Source organism: Physeter macrocephalus, chromosome 7 (genome assembly GCF_002837175.3).
Source record: "Physeter macrocephalus isolate SW-GA chromosome 7, ASM283717v5, whole genome shotgun sequence".
Lineage (NCBI taxonomy): Eukaryota > Metazoa > Chordata > Mammalia > Artiodactyla > Physeteridae > Physeter > Physeter macrocephalus.
In genome coordinates this window covers 3,178,668-3,194,727 of record NC_041220.1, presented here as the reverse complement: position 1 = coordinate 3,194,727, position 16,060 = coordinate 3,178,668, and the positions used below count along the sequence as shown (strand labels likewise).

Here is a 16,060-nt window from a genome sequence, read left to right as displayed (position 1 = left end):
GTCCGGAGCCTGCGCTCCGCAACGGGAGAGGCCACAACGGTGAGAGGCCCGCATACGGCAAAAAAAAAAAAAAAAAAAAAAAAGAATATATATATGTATATGTATAACTGAATCACTTTGCTGTACAGCAGAAACTAACACAACATTGTAAATCAACTGTACTCCAATAAAATAAATTTTAAAAAGAGAACGTGTCTGTATTAAGTTGGTTATAAAGGAAACCACAAGACAGCCTGTCGGCTCATTAGCTGTGACTCTGGACGAGGAACCAAGCCTTCTGGGCCTCGTCCCCACCTAGAAACTGCAGGAAATAATACTCCCAGGTTCATTTGCTTATTACAAGGAGTAATTGAATTAACACATCTAAAAGGCTTATGAGAGGACCCAGAATATAGTCAATGACATACAAGCATTAGCTATTATTATTTCCACCATTTAGAATAAAGCATCTTAGAATAAAGTGTGGAGATTTTTTTAAGTGTTTTTTTCTTTCTGTTTTAAGGCCCAGATTATGTAAAGGATCATCTCCCTAAAGTTGCTCAGCATACTTCCTATATAGGAGAAAAGCGTCCTGCATTAGAAAAAACTGGAGATCTCAGATATTTACAGAGGCCTGCCTCAAAGAGAAGCTTGCCAGCCAAATATAAACCTGAGTATGTTGGTGAAATTGGTTGGGGAATACCAGTGTATGAGTTTATCAACAAAACAAGGCTCCAGACTGGCTTTCACGTTAAGGTATTTTTCTTAAATTTACGCTCCTCCTTGCACATTGTTTTCTGGTTTGAATGCTTTCTGAGTTTGCTTCGTAGGAAGCGTCATGTTCTCGACCTGTCCTTGAGAAGCAATGGCACTGGAGTTTTTGCAGAAAAATGAGTGTGTGAATAAAGGTACTTGCTGCTATCACTCGCTTCGTCCCTTAGTAGCGGCAAGGAGAGGTGTGAAGGGGATGAAGCCCAGGGCGATCCAAGAGCATTTGCACTTGGCTTTGGAATGCACCCAGATTCCCATCTATGCTGTGACATTCACACACGCTCCCCCGTCCTTGCAAGGCTTGGTGAGTGGGTGGTGTTAAAGCAGCAGCCTGTGCTGGGCTTCATCCACCAACCTAGAAACCAGCCCCAGAGCTTTAGAAGCCACTGCGTGGACCATGCCTTTGAATCAGACCATCCAGGGCTCGTAGTCGGAGGGCTCTTAGAAAACTTGTCTAGCTCCATTTGGTGGTGTGGATGCGGGCGTGACCCCACACGTTCTCCTCTGAAACAGGAGAGAGCACGGGTGATTTTAGAAGCAAAATCTGAGAACTCAGACTTTTTTCCCAGGTGAGCCTTTGCCTGAAAATATGTATCAACGACGCAGTAACTGGATTTCTTAAGGCAATACAGTACAGCCTCATATAGTAAAGGTTAACAAAGGAAAAAGCCTTTTTCTGGCCGACCCTCGGCAAGTACAGGAGCGAAGCTGGGAGCTCAGTCTTTGAGGTCAGGACATGGGTTCCACTCCTGCCTGAGTCAGGCCCAGCTCTGCGACCCTGGGCTTGAGTTCCTCTCCCTGGGTCTCCGTGCCTCCCCTGCCCCGTGGCGGTGTTAGAGTGCGCACTTCCTAAGACCACCTGAATTCCTACCCCACTCCTGCCGCCTGCTAGCTGTGAGCGGCCTTGGCCAGTTCCTTGACCTCTGTGCCTCTTCATCGTGAATCTGCGCATTTGCTTCATCAGGCTGTCGTAAAGAAACATTTGTAAAGTGCTGGGCACCGTGCCTGGAACACATCAAGGCTCTATGTCTTATATGTTTCTTAACTTCCCAGCATAAGGTTTTCCTACTTACATACAAAACCCAAAAAGCGAAAACCCTTTTAGGTTAAGTTAGGAATAAAAGAGAACTTCCCTAATCTGACAATCTACAAAAAAAAAGAAAACAACCTATAACAATAGCAATACTGAATGATAAAACATTGAAAGCATTTCTCTTTAAGATCAGGAACAAGACACAGATTCCCCAAATCATGATTTTTTCATTCAGCTTTGTACTGGTGGTCTTAACCATGGCAGTAAGGGGGAAAAAAAGTCTAAAATGTGTAAGGATTGAAATGGAAGAAGCAAAGCTAACATTATTTGCTAATAATATGCTTGTCCACATAGAATACCTCAAAGTATAAGAGAATCTGGTAGTCAACAGGATACAAAATCCAGGTACGAAAATGCATTTTATTTTTATATATGAGAAACAGACAGAAAATGCAATAAAACAGGATACTACTTACAGTGTCATCAACAGATACAAAGTATGTCAGAACAGATCTTTAAAAAGGATATTCTGGCACAACATTGTAAATCAACTATACTTCAATAAAAAAAAAGATGTTCAACACACGGAGAAAAATGATAAAACTATTGAAACAAGATCTAAATAAATGGAAAGATATGTCATGTTTATGAATTGGAAGATTCAATATCATAAAGATGTCAAATCTATCGGACTGACAAAAATAATTCCCATGCAATTACAATAAAAATCACAGGGTTTTTTTTCTGAAAAAAAAAGACTATGTCTTAGTATGATTCTTGTTACGTCGTGACTTCTGAATATGAGGGCGTGGGGAACGCGCTCTGCATGGCGCCCGGCACGCGGTTGACACCCCGATTTCAATGACTGGGACTGTGGTTTTGTACCTAATGTCACTCAGGGCCAGTGACACAGAATGAGGGCTCAGGTTCCTAAACTGGGTCTTACTCCACTCAGGCAATAAAGATGAAGATCAGAAACTTGATTCGATGTCAAAAGTGGCCGCCAGCAAGAAGAGGACAAACCCAAAGCAAGGCAGCCAGTTCGAACAGAGTCCAGGACATCTGTTGCCTTGTTGCTTCTCTCCAGTGGCGCCTGGCTTTTGTGCACAGCCCTTGATCTGCTGCCCGCCTTGAGTGTGTGTAGCTGGGAATGCAAGATTCACGTCAGCCTTGACTTAGCCTTCCAGGAAGGGATCTATTCGGCTTCCTTTGATGGGATTTCACAGACGGCTCTAAGTCCCCACTCTGTGTGATAGCATGGTCCTCTTAACCCTGGTGGGACCGAGTGTCAGCCATACGGAGACCTCCACCCCGCCACCCGACCCCACGGCTCACACAGAAGCTGGTCTTGTTCGGCATAGGCTGTGACGACCTGTCATCCGTGCATTTTCTTGGCCCCAGCATTTTGACAGTAATTGTTTTCAAAGATGTACTTATCTCAGGTAATGATCTTAAACAAGTCTTAAAGGATTCCTTGGACTTAGAACTTTATCATGAGAACAAAAAGATGCACTGAGAATGACTGTACATACAGGTCAAGAACCACATGTGATTTACCCACCAGCTAAGGCCTAGGATTTGTCACCAAGACTGCTAGCCTCCCCCAACCCCGCACCCAGGGCCTGCTCCCATCCCCTGCCCCCTGAGGTCAGCTTCTGAGTCAAGCCCCAGACTTGGATACCTTATCAACGCAGAGCTCCAGGCAGCCCTTCCGATCGATGAGACTTGTCTGGAAGTGACGTTTGAGCTAGAAACAAGCCCCTAATCACAAATAACACGTGAGCATCTGTGCCATGAATTCACACCTCTTCGATAGGGAGCTGGTTCATGCCTGTCACCCAGGGCAACGTCTCCATCCACGTCCTTTTCTCTCTCTGGCTCCTTGTCCTTGGTAGCCCTCGATCCCATCCCCGCGACGTCTGTGTCTGTAAGAGTCCCGCGAAGGTGGGCACTTTGTTTCTGTCTAACCTCAGAGATTCCTCGGTGGCTCCCGCTGAGATGACTCAGAACTTTGATTTTAAGCACAAACCTTCACCTAGTGGATTTTTATAGCCAGAACAGCTGCTCTTCCTAATTTCCTGCTCTAGGTTCCAGTGAGACCAGCAGCTCAGGAAGCTCGGACACCTGCAGTAGGCTCTCAGTAACATGCCTGGGGCAGCTGCTTCCTGCCGGGAATGGTCTCTCCTCTCTGGAGCACTGGGAAGGGGTCTATAGATCATCTGGATTTGGGTCGAAAGATAGTAACTTCCAGGCTGAGTGACACCTGAAAGAGTTCCCACATTGCAGTGGTCAGTGAAAATGACAACATCGGGTCTCTCTTCTGGGTCTTTCTGCGTTTGGCTATTTGCTGCTCGGATGTGGGGCTGCAGTGCAATGATGATACACGTGTAATAAACCAGTAAAGATCACTGCTTTTGTTACTCTTTCAGATTTAGGAGCAGTACATTCTTCTTCTTTTTCTTTTCTGTTTTTTTTTTTTTTTTTTTTTTTTGCGGTACACGGGCCTCTCACTGTTGTGGCCTCTCCCGTTGCGGAGCACAGGCTCCGGACGCGCAGGCTCAGCGGCCACGGCTCACGGGCCCAGCCGCTCCGCGGCACGTGGGATCCTCCCGGACCGGGGCACGAACCCGCGTCCCCTGCATCGGCAGGTGGACTCTCAACCACTGCGCCACCAGGGAAGCCCTTCTTTTTCTTTTTTTTTAATGGATTTGGTCTCTGCCAAACTATGTGTGTTGTTTCTGCAACAGTATATGGAGACCAGTGAAACAATTCCTTTGGTTTCAAACTGAGGAGCGTGTCTAAGTGGTTCGTAGCTGGGTTCGTAGTGGTTGGTAGCTAAGTGTTTCGTGTCTCCCTCCCCTGGCCTTCCTTTAACCCAGGTCTCCCGATGCCTGTTTTCTGCTCCTGCATCCGACCTCAGGGCCAGATGATTTGACACTTGGTTTTCCCACAGAAACAATGCGATACTGGACTTGAGGACTGACTCTTCATAGGTGTGGTCCCAAAGACAATATTAAAGCAGTGACTCATAACAGCTATTACAACCAATATAGCCTACGGTATAATACCTTGAACGATGTGTAGAAGATAATGAGGACGCGTCAATAATATATTTATATGGGATACAGTGTAATATAATAAAAAGGAAATTTTTCGAGGCTTTGAATCTCCTGCCTCCTGTTTATCTGCCCCAAATTCCCGTATTATGAACACAGAGGGCGTCTCTGAGTTTCATGGACATGGGAACAGACTTCTTGATGGATGTCGAATAAATCAATCCAAGGTCGGTTGCTTTATGAGACATTTTTCTCACTGTGAATTTATTTAGAGAAAGTAAACATAAAAAGAGCTCTTACTGTGGGAATGTAAATTGGTGCAGCCACTATGGGAAACAGTATGGAGATTCCTCAAAAACTGAAAATACAGCTACCGTATGATCCTGCAATCCCACTCCTGGGCATATATCCAGACAAAACCATAATTCAAAGAGATACAAGCTATGTATAGCTGATTCACTTTGTTATACAGAAGAAACTAACACATTATTGTAAAGCAATTATACTCCAGTAAAGATGTTAAAAAAGAAAAAGATACATGCAATGTTCATAGCAACACTATTCACAATAGCCAAGACATGGAAACAACCTAAGTGTCCATCGACAGAGGAATGGAGAGAGAAGATGTGGCACATGTATACAATGGAATATTACTCACCCGCAAAAAGAATGAAATAATGCCATTTGCAGCAACATGGATGGACCTAGAGATTGTCATACTGAGTGAAGTATGCCAGACAGAGAAAGACAAATATCATATGATACCACTTATACGTGGAATCTAAAATATGGCAGAGAGACTTCCCTGGCGGTCCAGTGGTTGAGACTAGATGCTTCCACTGCAGGGGGCACGGGTTCGATCCCTGGTGTGGGAACTAAGATCCTGCAGGCCATGCAGTGCAGCCAAAAAATAAAATAAAATAAAATAGGACAGAAATGAGCTTATTTATGAAGCAGAAACAGACCCACAGACATAGAAAACAAATTTTTGGTTACCAAAGGGGAAAGGGGGTGAGGGAGAGAGAAATTAGGAGCTTGGGATTAACATATACACACTACTATGTATAAAACATAAACAACAGGGTCCTACTGTATAGCACAGGGACCTATATTCAATATCTTAATAATAAACCATAATGGAAAAGAATATGAAAAAATACACATAACTAAATCACTTTGCTGTACACCAGAAACCAACACAACAGTGTACATCAAACTGTACTCCAATAGAATACATTTTTTTAAAAAGAGCTCCCGTTGACTATTTACTATGTGAGGAAGGCACTGTGATCGTTTTCATCTTGCAGAGGAGGGGTCGGAGAGACTGACAGCTGAGGTCCCTTGCCTGAGGCCGTACAGCTGGTCAGTGATGGAGCCTGGATCTCAGCCCAGGCCGAGAGCTCAGGGACTTCGTGGGAGCCCAGCGTGTGTGAGAGGAAGTGACAGGAAACAAGTCGGAACACGGCGCTGGAGCCGCTGGGCGAGGCGCTCATCAGGGCGAGCGCTTTTCCCTGAGGCAGTGTCCGCCCGGGTCAGTCCCGGTTGCCTTGTCTCCTAAGGGCCCGTCCTTTCTTCACGGGGCCTCAAGCCTCTCCTGGACCCCCACAACTCTGCATAGTCTGCACACAGATGCTTCACTCATGATAGTAAAATGAATCATCAATAGTGGATATCACCCACATATTTGACATATTAAGAAAGAGCTTAGTGGGCTTCCCTGGTGGCGCAGTGGTTGAGAGTCCGCCTGCCGATGTTTTCTTTTTTTGTTTCTTTATTAAATCTTAAAATTTTTTTATTGGAGTATCATTGATTTACAATCTTGTGTTAGTTTCAAGTGTACAGCAAAGTGATTCAGTTATACATACATATATATCTATTTTTTCCAGATCCTTTTCCCTTATAGGTTATTACAAAATATTGAGTGAAGGTCCCTGTCCTATACAGTAGGTCCTTGTTGTTTATCTATCTTATATATAGTAGTGTATATGTTAATCCCAAACTCCTAATTTATCCCTCCCCTCCCCTTTCCCCTTTGGTAACCATAAGTTTGTTTTCTATGTCTGTGAGTCTATTTCTGTTTTGTACATAAGTTCATTTGTAATTTTTTTTAAGATTTCACATATAAGTTATATCATATGATATTTGTATTTCTCTGTCTGATGTACTTCACTTAGTATCATAATCTCTAGGTCCATCCATGTTGCTCCAAATGGCATTATTTCATTCTTTTCATGGCTGAGTAATATTCCATTGTATAAATGTGCCACATCTTCTTTATCCATTCATCAATGGACATTTAGATTGTTTCCATGTCTTGGCTACTGTAAATAGTGCTGCAGTGAACATTGGGGTGCATGTATCTTTTCAAATTATGGTTTTCTCTGGATATATGCCCAGGAGTGAGATTGCAGGGTCATATGGTAGCTCTATTTTTAGTTTTATTATTTTCCAGTTTCTATGTAATAAGCACTCTAGAGTGCTTCAAAACATGTCATCGAATATTATCTTTGTCATTCTGGAAAAAAAAAGAGAAGAAAGTGAAGTTCCCCCCCTAAACTGTACTTTCTTTCCAGCCCCGCCCTGTGCATTCTCCCAAACCCACTTTCACACGACAGCGTCCCGGAAAATGTTCAAAATCACCTAGAAAAGAGAAGTATTGTTGGCGTGGAGTTGATCAGTAGGTAGACCACCAATTACACGTTTTAGAATTTCTGGGTGTTTTGCCCCCCAAGCTTCTCATTTACCTTTGGGTTCATTTGGGCGAATCACAGTCTCATTAAAATTCCTAAGATCTCACACTCCTAATCTCCAGATGTTATTATCAATATAGAAGACTTTTGAAAGATGATAAAGCTTCCTTTTCCAACCAACTTATAAAAGCAAAATAGAAAATAGCTTTCCTAAACTTAGGAGCTCCTTGGGATGGCTGCTGTTTCTTTCCCAGATGGGTGTGTGTTTATTTCTCACTTTATATTTCCTAGAGTTATTTGCATCCTAACAGTTTGTCGTTTAATATAAAAATAATTACATTAGCACTTTTCATCCTTAAGTGCTGTGTAAAGTCATGGCTTTCCTGGTACCACGGGAAGGCTCAAGTAGGGGAGGGCCACATGCTGACCGTCTATGAAGGAGAAGAAACCTTGGCTACAGAAGCCAAATAACCCTCCTTTTTCTTGAAAATAATATATTAACATCATCAACCCCCTTGTATGCAGGTGTTATATTTTCTCCATTTTATAAAACCTGGCTTTATATAAGATTCCGCAAATAAATTGAAGGAACTTACTTGTATCCGAACTCCCAGAAAATAAGTTTTTAAGTTTGATGCTTCCTTTCTGGAACAGACCATGAGAACAACAAGCGAGGCACATATCACTGATAGGCACTCTCTGTGCTGTGTTCAAAGCCACTCCGTGAAGAATAGCGGGTTTGGAAGGAGAAGCATCTCTACTGATAGCTGGGGACACTGCCACTCCACATGTCACCAGGCACCTCAGCCCCAGCCAAATGTGGGCTTCCTCCTTGTGGCTGTGAGTTTATGGATGATTATTGGTGAATCGGAAAAAAAGACATCCTAATGTTCACATCTTTTGTTAGGATGTGGAAATGTGAAAAGAAAGAAAGAGAGAGGGAGAGGGAGAGGGAAGGAGGGAGGGAGGGAGGAAGAAAGAAAGGAACTCAATGTAATTTAGAGTCTAGTGAGTGATTTTATTCTTAATTAAGGAAGGCTAAAAATACACCATGGTGGTTACTAGCTTTTGTAAGTCTTGACATGCATCTTGAGTATGCATCTCAATGTAAACATCACCCTTTTAAAAAATTACACTTCTTAAAGTTAGTATTAAGCATGTGCCATAGGTTTTCAACGAATAGTATTTGATGATGATAGGGGGATAGAAAGCTAAGAAAAAGTTGTATAAATTAGAATGGGTTCTAGTAAATCTGACGTTGGCTCCACAGCCAGGGTCCTTTAAATTTACTGTCAAGAATTTGGAAACTTGGGCGTGATCTAATATCCCAAGCACAGGTGGCTAAAATACCAGGACATGTGTTTTCTAAATCTTGGCTTTTTGAGATATTTGGAGGACATTCTAATATCATTATAAATTTAGGGTTATACTTTTCCCTACTATTCATATACAACACTTCTGGGGTACCTCCGCTGCTTTGACAAAAATGCATAGAATGCATAGCAATCTGGAGATATCTATTCTCTTCCCAGGACTGAACCTAGGATCCAAGAAATCTTAATTGAGCAAATTGAAAACAACCCATTCAATAGAGGGGCCCCTGGTTATGTGGTCCCACTGTCTCTGGGCACAAAGGAAATGGCATTGAAAATAAGTGCTTTGGAAGCCTGTGGGCTCCTGCAGCTGGGGAGGAGTTCGTAGGAAGTGTCTTTGTGCTGTGATCGTTGTTGACGTTTTTGGTGAGACAGCTGGTCTCCACCGTGCCAGCCACATCCCAAACGGCTGTAAGCACCTCGAGGTCTGAGAGCTGTGTCTTATCTGGCTGCGTGCTGACAGCATCCACAGCCCTCGGTGCAGCGCTTAGCACAGCGTACATGATCGTCTAGAAATGATCGGAGACGGAGACTGAAATCCCATTGTTTTCTCATTCACAGTCTTTGTTAAGACACCAAGTTGCAGAAGGGGGGGAGATGAGCTTTTAAGCGTGTGTGAGATTGAGAATTATTTTCCTCCTAGCTTATTCAATAGTCATTTGAGAACTACTTAGCCTGTATTTTTTTTTTATGGAAACTTAGTTATACTGTTATGTTCACAATGCCTGAGCTACCACCCCCAGTGTAATTCTGTGTTGTAGAGCTAATTGGACAGTTAACTTGGAACACTCTTCCTAACCTCTGAATTAACAACAGTGCCAGCACATTAGGAAACTCCAAGGGTAAGAACGGTCACCAACCAGGCACTTGCTTCTATTTCAGAAACTGTGTACTGGGCACAAGCAGAGACTCAGGAAGCTCCCATGTCGCTTTTCTGTAGGTTGAATAGTTGAATCCACTCGTATTTCAGACCCTGCTAGGGACCTTCTGCTAACTCTGGATAAAGGGCTGGTAGCAGAATGATTGGTTACTCATCACAAACCCTAACAATTCCCAACAGAATAAGTTCTAGTCTTGCTTTAAAATAAAATTCTAGTGTATCTTGAATTATCACGTGAATAAGGAAAACATTAATCTCTCTGGGGAAGTGCAGAAAAAATAATAGAAATGTGCCTTCTCTCTGAGAGTAAATGAGGCAGTGAGGATTCATAGTGCTTTTCAGGGCAAATCTATGCCTTAATGAAAAACTGAATATGCAAAAGTAGCCAGTTGAAGAAATTTTCATTTTCCCCCTTTTCTCTCTTTGCATGCTAGTCTGCCTACTATTCTTTATAATGTCTCAGTTTTTGCACCTATAAAACGGGCATTGCATTAGTTTTCTATTGAGCATAACCTAATACCACATAGCATCTTTAAGCAACACCATTTATTTGCTCACAGTTCTATAGGTCAGAAGTCCCGGGAAGGCCTGGCTGGGTTCTCTGCTCAGCACTCACTAGGCTGGATGCAAGGTGCTGGTTGTGGCTGTGATCTCACCTGAGGCTTGGAGGCTCTTCCGAGTTCATGGGGTTGTGGCAGCTTTCAGTTCCTTGTGGTTGTAGGACTGAGGTCCCATTTCTCTGCTGGCTGTCAGCCAGGAACCAGTCTCAGCCTCGAGAAGCTGCCCACATACCATAGCCGTGGTGCCCTCCATCTTTAAAGCCAGCACAGACGCTCTCCCTCATGTCCAAATCCCTCTCACGCTTCAAATCCCCTTTGCCTGGAAGAGCTCAGATCCTTTCAAGAGCTCACCTGATGAAGTTTGGGCCACTGAGGATAATCTCCCTTTCTTACAGTCAACTGATTTGGGATCTTAATTACATCTGCAAAATCCCTTCACAGAAGTACCTAGTAGTTGGTTGAATATCTGGGAGAAGGTGTATATACCAAGGAGTGAGAATCTTGGGGGTCTTTAGAATTCTCTTTCACAGGGATAATAACAATAATTTAGAGTGTTGTTAAATGGATTAGGTGAGATGTGTGTAAAGCACTTAGCATAGTATCTAGTACAGACTCTAGTACAGTCTCAAGAAATGGGATCTAGTATTATTAATGTCTCTATATACTGTATTTTCTTGCCTACATGGATTTTTTTTTTAGCTCACTTTATTGTTTTTTAATTTTTTGGCTGCGTTGGGTCTTCGTTGCTGTACGTGGGCTTTCTCTCTAGTTGCAGTGAGTGGGGGGACTCTTCACTGCGGTGCGCGGGCTTCTCATTGGTGGCTTCTCTTGTTGCGGAGCACAGGCTCTAGGCACGTGGGCTTCAGTAGTTGCAGCATGCGGGCTCAGTAGTTGTGGCTCACAAGCTCTAGAGCCCAGGCTCAGCAGTTGTGGCACATGGGCTTGGTTGCTCCTCGGAATGTGGGATCTTCCCTGACCAGGGGTTGAACCCATGTGCCCTGCATTGGCAGGCGGATTCTTAACCACTGCGCCACCATGGAAGTCCTGGATTTTTAAATTATATATGATAAGCACATTAGAAACATAATGGAATATGTTTCTCATTATTTGGATATTCCACAGAAAACACATACTAGGGCCAGAGTCAAGGAACTCATGAAACTTAATGTTTAGTCTGTTTGCTGAAAGTTGATGTACTAATTCAAATCAAATAAACAGTGCAGTTAAAAAAAAAAAAAAGAAAAAAGGCAGACCAGGATATAATTCATGTTGGTACTCAACTCAAGCTCACATATAATGTGGCATAAAATGAAGTATGAGCCTCTGCATTGTTCAATTTTTGTTTTTTAGTGAGGAAAATGCATCGCAGAATCCATGCCTTGAATACTGACATTTTTCAGAGAGAATTGTTTTGTTTCTACTCCTGCTCTGAATATAAAATGCATGCTTCAAATGCTCCATGTACACAAAGGCTTGAAGCCCCCCTTTCTCCCTTCAATAGTTCCAGTCTAGAATAGGCAGCATTATGCAATTTGGTGACCCAAGGCCAGCAATGAGAATGCTTCTCACTGGCTGTGGGAAGAAAGACACCTAAGCAGTTAACAGTAATATTTTGCAAATGGAAGCAAGTGAAGAAAAAATTACATTAGCATAAGAAAAGGTAGCCTTAGGGGATTTTCCACTCCAATGTTTGGTACTAAGAGCTCTATGTTACGAAGGAGGAGGATGGCGAAGAGAAACTCTAGTGTCCACACATTCTTGAAACGCACTGCCATTGTACTCATTCCGCTGGCTAGAAAGACCTCATAGTTACAGAGATGGAAAATGCTCCTTTCTAGTAAAGAAAGTCAAAATTGGATATATTAGGAAAAACATCCTGAGCTAAGTATAGCAAGAAAGCAAAAGGGTTCCTCAGTGATGGCAGTTCTACACTAGAGGTGATTTGGGATTAAAAATGAAATTTTTAAGCAATGATTTTCATTGTTAACTAGAATGGGCCCCAATGTCTGTGATTAATTTAACTCAAATTCAACAGCTCATTTCAGAAATTGTGCTAATTCACAGTACCTGAATGTAATTACCAGACAGATCCTTTTAAATTAATACTTAGACTTATTTAAAGGTTGCTTAATAGGGAATATCCAATTTCAAGTTATGATGATTTTCGCTAGTTGAAAACATGCAAAATAACTGTAAAGATTCTCACTGATTTCCTGAAGATAGAGACTGTACTAATCAGTTGTTATCTGTTTCTGTGAAGATGTTGAATTAGTTTTTGAGTCAGTCTTTGCTTTACTCTTATGAATAACTGACCAGTAAAAAAATAAAGATTTTTTGATTCTGAATTTCATTATACTTAATAGCAAAGTGAACATGACTGTCCAAATAAATCATGATGAATTTCATTAATTAAGATAGAAAAGGGTCAACTTATTTAAGATAAATTTTTATGATATTATATGCTGATAACTGTAGGAGAAGTAGAGGGGTGGGGGGCAAATGAATCTGTTGTATGTTTCTAAGAACAGTCTTTCCAAATTAAGACAATGAAATTTTGGTTATTAAAAATGGGAACAGGGCTCCCCTGGTGGCGCAGTGGTTGAGAGTCTGCCTGCCGATGCAGGGGACGCGGGTTCGCGTCCCGGTCCGGGAAGATCCCACGTGCCGCGAAGCGGCTGGGCCCGTGAGCCATGGCCGCTGAGCCTGCGCGTCCGGAGCCTGTGCTCCGCAACGGGAGAGGCCACAGCAGTGAGAGGCCCGCGTACCGCAAAAACAAAAAAAAAATGGGAACAAAGATCAAAGAAGATTGTCCAAGTCCTAGGAAATTTGTCGAAAAGCTGATAATAAAATTATTTATAAGTCCTTGATAAGGTCAATATTTAGGGAATCACGTGTCAGAAATCAATTGGGAAACAAGGGTTTTACCATTACATACAGATTATCACTTTTCAAATTTTTTATGGAATAGTGGGTCAAACTGGCATTTAAATCTTATTTATTTTGTCCCTTCCTTTGTTTGTTTATTTTATACATGGACATTAAAGTTCTAGAAGTGACCAATTTTCAGGTCTTCATCACTGAGAAGATGACCAAAGTAAATAGATCTGCTTTCCCAACACAAATAACTCTGAAGCGCTTCATCAGGAAGGTCATTCTAAACCACAGCTTGAGAAGAAAGGAAGAAAACAGTGAAGATAAAAAAGAGTACAAGATGATTCCTCTGATACTAACATGAGGATATGATTTTGCTACTTTTTTTTCTTTTTTCTTTTGAAGTATAGTTGGTTTACAATGTTGTCTTATTTTCTGGTGTACAGCAAAGTGATACAGTTAGATAGATAGAAGATAGGTAGATAGATAGATATTCTTTTTCAGATTCTTTTCCATTATAGCTTTTTTCAAGATATTGAATATAGTTCCCTGTGCTATGCAGTAAATCCTTGTTACTTATCTATTTTATATGAACTAGTATTTATTTGTTAATCCCAAGCTCCTAATTTATCCCTCCCCGCCCTTTCCCCTTTGGTAACCGTAAGATTGTTATCTATGTCTGTGAGTCTATTTCTGTTTTGTGTATAAGTTCATTTATATCTTTTTTTTTTTTTTCAGATTCCACATGTAAGTGATATCATATGATACTTGTCTTTCTCTGTCTGGCTTACTTGACTTAGTATGATAATCTCTAGGTCCATCCTTGTTGCTGCAAATGGTATTATTTCATTATGGTTGAGTACTTTTCCTTTGTATATATACACCACATCTTCTTTATCATCTGTCAGTGGTCACTTAGGGGGTTTCCACGTCTTGGCTATTGTGAATAGTGCTGCTATGAACACTGGGGTGCATTTATCTTTTCGAATTATGTTTTTCTCCAGATATATGCCCAGGAGTGGGATTGCTGGGTCACACAGTAACTCTATTTTCAGTTTTTTAAGGAACCTCCATACTGTTCTCCATAGTGGCTGTATCAATTTACATTCCCACCAACAGTGCAAGAGGGTTCCCTTTTCTCCACACCCTCTCCACCATTCGTTATTTGTAGACTTTTTAATGATGGCCATTCTGACTGGTGTGAGGTGATACCTCATTGTAGTTTTGATTTGTATTTCTCTAATAATTAGCGATTTCGAGCATCTTTTCATGTGTCTCTTGGCCATCTGTATGTCTTCTTTGGATAAATGTTTATTTAGGTCTTCTGCCCATTTTTCTATTGGGTTGTTTGTTTTTACGATATTGAGCCATATGAGCTATTTGTATATTTTGGAAATTAATCCCTTGTCAGTTGCCTCATTTGATTTTGCTACTTTTTGATATGTTACAAATATAGCATCCTGCATCAATGTAAAAATGCATTCCGAAACTGAAGTGAAGTACTTTTGATAATCCTTATCACTGTTTCCCAGCCCTAGTATGGAAAATTGAGAAATGATTAAGGCCCCAAACCCTTTTCAGTATAAATTTGACACCCCCATTTCCCATGTTTATGCATAAAATATGCCCTCCATTGACAGTTCCTGGGGAAAAGAGGCCAGTCTATAGTCATCTATACAGTTATGAGAGATAATTTCTATGCACATGAAAGGGCACGGGAATTATGTTTTCATGTGAGAACTAGTTCTAAGCAACCAAATATTTTATCGATGTTCTGTGATGCTTTCTGAAAGGAACGTTCAGAGCTGGACTGCACCACAGGCTGTGTATCACCCAGCTCTTTCCTGTGCTATAGCCACCACATTTCCTAATTCTGTGAGGGCAAGGTGAAGTGAAAAGAGCTGAGCTGTTTGAATCTAAATGATAAATTGTGGTTTTGCATGCCTGCTGGTGTAGACACAGAATCGTTAGGAGCTCAGAGATTGTGGATGACACTCTTCTTGGGACCCAACACCTGTCCTTTGACAGAGAGGGAAGGGAAAGCACAGAGGCTCAGTTATTTTACCTCTTATGCCTTTTCCTCTCAGTTCAAAACTCAGAAGACCATCTTCTTTCAACTGAATTTAGCATTTCCTGTTTCACTGCTCAACCTGAACTCCTTTTGGACCAGGAACCCAGACCCCCAGACATGTTTGTGCCCAGTGACCTCGGAATCAGGGGACCTGATTCATGTTCTTCCTTTACAGTATGAAGAGTTCAGTCAAGCTGCTGTTGAGAAACGAGGCCACAGATACCAGAACCCATGGTAAGCACATACTAATACGTTTTACATCAATTAATTAATGTGTTTCCTTCCTAAATTAGGAACAGAGTTAATATTTTAAAACTTTTTATGTCCTATAGGTTTCTTTGTATAATTATGAATTTTTATTCCTCATAAACAAAATGTTCACTATCTACTAGGTTTTCATTAAGGGGAGGAAAGAAGTGGGGCAGGCATGGTGAGAGCACAGTGGAGAAAAAGGAGCCAGCCTGTTAAGAACAGCCACTGGATGGGTCCGGTAGCTTTAACTATATAAACAATTCTTTTTGTGGAAGAACAAGAATATAATTTTTTTGGTTAAAAAAAACCCTTATGGGACTTCCCTGGTGGCACAGTGGTTAAGAATCCGCTGCCAATGCAGGGGACACGGGTTCGAGCCCTGGTCTGGGAAGATCCCACAGGCCACGGAGCAACTAAGCCCGTGTACCGTAACTACTGAGCCCACGCGCCACAACTACTGAAACCTGAGCACCTAGAGCCCGTGCTCCGCAACAAGAGAAGCCACCGCAATGAGAAGCCCACGC

General features: G+C 41.9%; 2 protein-coding genes across 4 annotated transcripts in view; one reads left to right on the top strand and one right to left on the bottom strand.

Annotated features, from left to right (window-relative positions):
• LOC102982825 (folliculin-interacting protein 2) overlaps window positions 1–16,060 on the bottom strand; it is a 215,546-nt gene that overhangs the window by 19,786 nt on the left and 179,700 nt on the right. Inside the window, exon 18 of one of the 2 annotated variants that reach the window (XM_055085791.1) lies at window positions 8,408–8,426. The exons of the other annotated variant lie outside the window; for it this stretch is intronic. The gene's annotated coding sequence lies outside the window, so the exon portion shown is untranslated. Of the gene's footprint in view, window positions 1–8,407; window positions 8,427–16,060 lie in introns of those variants that run through there. 2 annotated transcript variants of the gene reach the window in all.
• Window positions 1–16,060, top strand: part of SPMIP2 (sperm microtubule inner protein 2) — a 168,912-nt gene that overhangs the window by 108,760 nt on the left and 44,092 nt on the right. Inside the window, exons 6-8 of one of the 2 annotated variants that reach the window (XM_055085793.1) lie at window positions 503–735; window positions 8,184–8,369; window positions 15,460–15,518. In XM_055085793.1, coding sequence (XP_054941768.1) covers window positions 503–735; window positions 8,184–8,369; window positions 15,460–15,518 — 478 coding nt within the window. Of the gene's footprint in view, window positions 1–502; window positions 736–8,183; window positions 8,370–15,459; window positions 15,519–16,060 lie in introns of those variants that run through there. The other variant, XR_008617738.1, reaches the window with a different exon arrangement.